At 36.2% G+C, this 6942-nt stretch overlaps 1 protein-coding gene across 1 annotated transcript; it reads left to right on the forward strand.

Moving 5' to 3' along the window:
• The first annotated feature begins 241 nt into the window (after positions 1–241).
• Positions 242–6249, forward strand: LOC129311063 (eukaryotic translation initiation factor 2 subunit gamma-like). Its single transcript, XM_054953027.1, has 9 exons — positions 242–532; positions 1893–2056; positions 2440–2501; positions 3374–3486; positions 3563–3665; positions 3956–4183; positions 4268–4486; positions 4961–5221; positions 5572–6249. The coding sequence occupies exons 2-9, from the start codon at positions 1951–1953 to the stop codon at positions 5878–5880; spliced, it is 1401 nt and encodes a 466-aa protein (XP_054809002.1). The 5' UTR covers positions 242–532; positions 1893–1950; the 3' UTR covers positions 5881–6249.
• The last annotated feature ends 693 nt before the right edge of the window (positions 6250–6942 follow it).

Below are 6942 nucleotides of genomic sequence, written 5' to 3' on the forward strand. Positions count from 1 at the left end.
GTTTGAAAAAAGACAATGATTATATCTCAAAAGATTAAAAATATTTTATATTTTTAAATATTCAATTTTTTAAAAAATAATTTATATTTTTAAATGAAGGGAGCACGTTGTTTTCATTTTTTTTCCAACATGTTTTTACTTTTCATTGAAATTAATTATTAAATTTTTAAATTACTTTGAATATGAATAAGTTTTGAGTTATGATCTATATTTGCCCCGGCATGTAATTTTTTCCAGTATATTTTTTTGCACCAGGCTGCGTTAGGGTTGATCTTTCCTCCTGGCCGCAGCCGCACGCAATCTCTCACACACTCTCGGTTGAGCTGCCATTTCTTCTGGTCTCCCTCTATCTGCAGCTCCTAGCGGCAAATTCACCTCATCGGCTCACGGTTTTAGGCGCTGCTTTCCGGTTTCTGATCTGTCAAACCGTCGTCATAGGTGTACTCGATCTCGGTGGCCGTCGGTTCTCTTTCTCGGTTGTTATCTTTCAAAGTCACCACCAAGGAGTATTTGGAGCTCCTGTATCTTTCAGGTTTCATCTCTATTTCTTTCCCTTCTGCTAAGGTTATCCTCATGCCTTCCCTTTGGCTCTATAGATGTACTGGTTGAATAATTCTTATGGCTGTAGTTACGCGAAATTTAAATTAGCTGGACTTCTGGAGGATTTTTTTTTGCCCAATCATTAGAAGTCTCCTGCATGGCTGCCATCAGTTAATTGATGGGCGTGTTTGATTTAATTCGTTTCTAAGGTATTGCATGCTTTGAAAAGGGTCAATCATTAAGGGGAATGATCGTCTGATGCTCAGTCCCCCCCCCCCCAAAAAAATTTCATTGCTTTATAGAAGGAGTATGGCACACACGCTTAAGTTTCTGCAAACTTTACCGGTTGCCATCTTTGGCTCGAGCAGGATTTGGCCTTAAATGATATGTTTTTCAATTTTTATAAACTGGCTGCTCAAATGATGACGCTACATATTCAATGGATTAGTACAAAATAAAATCTTGCTCATTTTCCAAATGCAGATAGGGCTTATTGGCCACATACATTAGAGTGGATTAATGAGAATAGGTCTTGCTATTACTGTTAGTGGATCTCGTTTCATTTAATCAAAAGATTGTTTTGCGTCATTTTTTGATATTTTACGTTTTCATTCTCATTCTCCTGGATTATGTGGTTCCCTCTGCCCGGCTTAAGGGGCTTTTCCCACTTTATAAAAGTTGATCCATCTTCTTTCCAGTAATATACTTCCTGGCATAAAATATATAGTTGTCAGAGTTATTTAACTAAGAATGCTATAGGCAGTGAAAACTCAAAATAACATACGTTTTGAACTTTTTTGTGATGTTTGTCATGGTAATAGTTCAAAGACATGTTTCAGGCATAATAGGTTACAACTAGTAAATAGATTATATGGTGGTGCAAGAGAGATTTGTTAAAAATTGGTTGTAGTGTTTTGCTGGATGGGTGAGTGATGGCTATGGAACTAAAGGATGTGGAAGATGAATGAAAAGGGGATTATCATCATGCAGAGAGATTGGTATATATGGAACTTAACGTATGGATCATTTTTTAGTTTTGCAATGACTGTTTTTAATGATAGGAAACTGCCTTATTGAATATTGGTTATCATAGTGATTGTATCAAAAGTTTGAAGTAATTAACTAGCTGGACAATAAAGTGCTATGCTAAAAGTTGTTGAAAATTGACATTACATACGTGAATGATTTGTATAGTATAGTTGCAGTGATTTTTGGATGTCTGGTTTTATCTTCTATGGTCATAACTTGTACCTGAAGTTCATGCATAGCATTGTTGAAAAAATTCTATTCCCTTGTCACATATTCATGCGTAAGTTCTCACACAATTTCTGTCTTGTGATCTTGACGTGCAGGAAACCTACTGAATTGCCGAGCATATATTGATTTTATTATTCAGTTAAGCCAGCCAAAATGTCGCGGAAGGGTTTAATGGAGCAGGACCTGAGTAAACTGGATGTGACAAAGTTGCATCCACTCTCTCCTGAAGTTATCTCTCGTCAGGCTACCATTAATATTGGTAGTATTGTTATTCAATTTAGTTTGGTTCATTTACATTAGAATTGTCATAACCATCGGTGATCTGAGAGAAATGACTAGGACACTTACTTTAGTTGTCCATGAGAGGAAAATTTGGATAAAAGAACTAGGGAAAATGATAAGTAAGGACCTTGTAAGAACATTAACCCAAATCAGGAACTTTAGCATTGAAACATGCTAAAAGTAGTATCGAAATTTGGGAACGTCAGTGTTGAAAAATCCTAATTTGACATCAATATTATTACAAGGTCCTTTTTTGTCATTCTCGCAAAGAACTAATTTAATGCTACCAATTAATTAATTGCCTTTTCTCTGTTCTTTTTCCCCTAAGTTGATGAACAATATTGTTTTGTATCCTGGCAGGTACCATAGGCCATGTGGCACATGGCAAGTCAACAGTTGTAAAAGCAATATCGGGTGTCCAGGTAGTCCTCTCTCTCTCTCTCTCTCACACACATGCACACACACATACACACACCCCTTTTCTGTCTTTGAGCGGGGTTTGGAGGATAGGAAGCTGATGTACGACTATATGTCACATTAACTACTGGTAGCATGTGTTGTTATGGGTTATCCTCACTCTATAATTTGCTATTTGCAAGTATGACTAGTCCACTGGAAAGATTACAATATTAGCATCACGAAACATTACTCTGACTCAGGTGGCTGGTAAATATCACATTAAAAAAAAATTCCTTGGAGAAATAAGAGAGTAAGGACAGAAATGACCATGAAAATTTTTGTTACTATTCCCTATTCCTATGTCTATTTGATTGCAGATGAAAATTTCTATTGATGATCGTTTTGATTTTTTAGAAGAACAAAAAAGTTTCTAGTTGCTGGTTGGTTATGTTAATGATGACTAAATTTATTTTTTTAAAAAAGTTGTTACTTTCTGAGCATATGTCGTTTGCTTCAAAGCATGCTAGAAAATTAGTTAAGAATCAATAGTTAATTCTTCATTCAAGTGCACCAGATGAGTTCATGTAATTAGAAGTGACTATTTTGTCTTTGATAGTTTGATATATCTCACTCCTCTAAGGCTCACTTTATACACCATATTTTTTCTTTTTTGTGTAATCATGAAAGAATTGGTCAGTTCATGATGGTTTTAGCATGTGGTCTTTCTTTCTTTGTTCTTTTTACAAAGTAAATTTCATTGCATTTGATACCTCTCTGCATCATGAGCTACAGGGGAAAAGGAATTGGTACTGTGGTGTCGGATTATATCACTTGTATTTATTCCTTGAGTTATTTAATTCTAAACTCTATGCCTTGGGTTTTCATGTGCATGCAGACTGTTCGTTTTAAAAACGAGTTGGAGCGTAATATTACAATCAAGCTTGGTTATGCAAATGCGAAGATATATAAATGTGAAGATGAAAGGTGTCCCAGGCCTATGTGCTACAAGTGGGTATATTTGCAAATGCCATCATAATTTCTGGTAATTTTGGGCTTAAATAATGTAGTTAAATTGCCTCCGCAGGGCCTACGGAAGTGGAAAAGAAGACAATCCTATGTGTGATGTGCCAGGGTTTGAAAACTGCCGGATGAAATTGCTGAGGCATGTTTCTTTTGTGGATTGCCCGGTAAGGCATTTCCAATTTCAGGGCCTATATGATATTTGCAAATGTGACATAGGGATTCATTTCCTTATCTCTGCCTAGTTGTAATAGCTTTTTTTAAACACCAGGAGCTATGATTTATGTAATTGCTTTTCTTTGCTCACAATTTTTCACATGGCATGGAATTTTCATGTTTTCATGGGTATTGTCTAGATAAGTTGAAAAGTTAAAGAGGCCACTTATGTTTGTTACCTTACACCTATTTTGTTTCCTTACGCCTATTTAATAGCAGTAAATTTTCCCGATACCTGTAGGGTCATGATATTCTCATGGCTACAATGCTTAATGGAGCAGCAATCATGGATGGGGCATTGCTACTCATAGCAGCTAATGAGAGCTGCCCGCAACCACAAACCTCTGAACATCTAGCTGCTGTAGAAATTATGCGCCTACAACATATAATAATTCTTCAAAATAAGGTTGACCTGATTCAGGAAAACGTGGCTATTAATCAGCATGAAGCTATTCAGAAGTTTATACAAGTAAGTTTTCAATGAAGCAGATTATGCTATATAAGTGAATTAAATCGCATTAACTTACATCTGCCAATTTTTGTTATCTGCCAGGGAACAGTTGCCGATGGTGCACCTGTAGTACCTATTTCAGCTCAGTTGAAGTATAATATTGATGTTGTGTGTGAATATATCGTTAAGAAGATCCCAATTCCTGAAAGAAACTTTGTCTCTCCACCTAATATGATTGTAATTCGGTCATTTGATGTCAATAAGCCTGGGTTTGAGGTTGATGAGATAAAAGGAGGTGTAGCTGGTGGAAGTATTCTCAGGGTAAGTCTCTTGGATATATAATATGCTTAATGTTGTACGTCTTCTGATCCTATTTTGTCCACTTTTTTATTTTTCCAATTAATTTTTGGGACTAATTTGTGTCATTCTCAATTAATTTTTATACAAAATGATGGGACTCGTTTTCATCCATTTCTAATGGTCATTGTGCGCTTCCTATGCTAAATATATGGATATTTGTAAATGAGAGATAATGGCATACTAAGTTAATCTCTCCTCTCTTCATAGATAAACTCTTCTCCATACATGTGATCTTCTAGATACCATTTAAAAATGTGTTCTGGTGTAATACCAAGCTTGAATAATGGAATATTCTTTTTGTTTATCTTCACGCCGAGTCAGTGAAGATAATTTACCAAGATGTATGAGGTCAAAGCCATAGGATTTGTGGACGCGTAAAAATCAGTTGCATGACATGTGTTTGTCAAATTCAATCTGATTATATGTTCATTGCAGGGTGTTTTGAAAGTAAATCAATTCATTGAAGTTCGACCTGGAATAGTTGTTAAAGATGAAAGTGGGAATATCAGATGCACTCCTATATACTCGAGAATAGTTTCATTGTACGCTGAGCAGAATGAGCTTCAATTTGCTGTGCCAGGAGGTTTGATTGGTGTTGGCACAACCATGGATCCCACTTTGACCCGTGCTGACAGATTGGTGGGTCAAGTTCTTGGTGAAGTTGGATCACTGCCTGAGGTCTATGTTGAACTTGAGGTAGGTGGCATTAACTAGTTCGTCTGCAATGCAGGCATTGAATATTGGGTTGTCAATCTATTTGCTGAAATTTTGAGGCACAGGGATTTTTTTTTTTTGCTTTTTATTATAAATTTGTCATTGAGATGTCACGGTTGCTTGCTATTAGGTAGGGGTTAGAATGTTTTGGATATGGATTGCATTCAGAACATTTTACCTATTATGTACATCTTTTTAATCTCCAAAAAAGTTTGGAAAAAAAATTCCCGTTGTCTGGTCTTTTATTTCATGTATGACAAGTTTTCTCTTCCCACTGTTCTCCGCAGAAAAGCATTGTTTGGGGCTTAGTTCTATTTGCTTTGATCATGCAGGTAAACTTCTTCTTGCTTCGTCGCTTGCTCGGTGTCCGGACAAAAGGAACTGAGAGACAGGGAAAGGTATCAAAGTTGACCAAAGCAGAGATCCTTATGTTGAACATAGGATCAATGTCAACTGGGGCCAGAGTTATTGCCGTAAAGAATGATTTGGTGAAGTTGCAACTCACTTCCCCTGTGTGCACTAGCAGGGGGGAGAAGATCGCTCTGAGTCGTCGTGTCGAGAAGCATTGGCGTCTGATTGGCTGGGGCCAAATCCAAGCTGGAACCACCCTAGATGTCCCATCTTCACCTCTTCTGAATTAATCTGAGTGACTAGAGAATAGAGACAGCGAGGATCACAGCAAGAAACGCCTTATATAAATTCTGAGAGTTCATAGATGTGGGAAGGTAGACAATTGTTGGGAACCATTTTTTTGAAGTGGAGAAGAAAACTTTTGCGCTGAGTTGTTTTTTCTTCTCTTTTTCCTCTGTATTTTTTTCCTCCTCCCTTTTTTACCTATTGATGAATTTGTATCTTGTGCCGATTTAGACTGGGAGCAATTCAACACAGTATTTTTTTTCCCCTCAGGGACTCCCTGGCCAATAATCAGTTTGTTGCTTCAATTGGGTTTGACAGGATGCTGTGTGGTGCTGGTTCAATATTATACATTATTCAAGCTACGGTTTTCAAAAGCTGTGTAGTGTAATTGTGTTTATGACTGCCGGGTTGATTTTTTTTTTAACCAAATATATAATTTACAAAATCCTGCTGTGTAGAATTGGATTGTTGTGGCTTTAGGAGGCTACTAGAGTGATATTTTGTCGGTCATGCTGTCTTCATCTAGCATTTTGGGTTAAATACATTGAGGTGTTTGGAGGGAAGAATTTATATTTGGATTTTAGATTTTAAAGTTTGGTCAAACTAAGAAACGAGTTGAATCTGATATGGAATTCTTGTGTCCTGGTTGGCAAGTGGAATGTAATCCCGGCTTGTCCCTTTTCAACAGGAAGGTGAAGGTCTCATTTCTATGAAATAGTGCACTATATAAGCTGAGAACATTTTTGTTGGACGTGTATGATGATTATGCAATCTATATAATCAGCCCCATCTAATTGATATAAGGTTTGCTGTTGCACTTCTTTTGGTGCAAAATATAAACAGTTTCTTTAAAAAATCTGTATACCAATAAAGAAAGTAGTCATTCTCATAATATATATATATATATATATATTTTTGTGGGGCTTTTAGCAAATTTAGCTAACATTATATGGTTAAATAAAACTAATAACTCACTTTTTTTTAAATTAAGATAATGATCGTTTCTTAATTTATCTTTAATAAAAAAGACAAAATTATCCTTAAACATCACAATATCATGATTCTCC

Source organism: Prosopis cineraria, unplaced genomic scaffold (genome assembly GCF_029017545.1).
Source record: "Prosopis cineraria cultivar Desert tree isolate PC_DT_omini unplaced genomic scaffold, ASM2901754v1 PC5, whole genome shotgun sequence".
In the NCBI taxonomy this organism is placed as follows: domain Eukaryota; kingdom Viridiplantae; phylum Streptophyta; class Magnoliopsida; order Fabales; family Fabaceae; genus Prosopis; species Prosopis cineraria.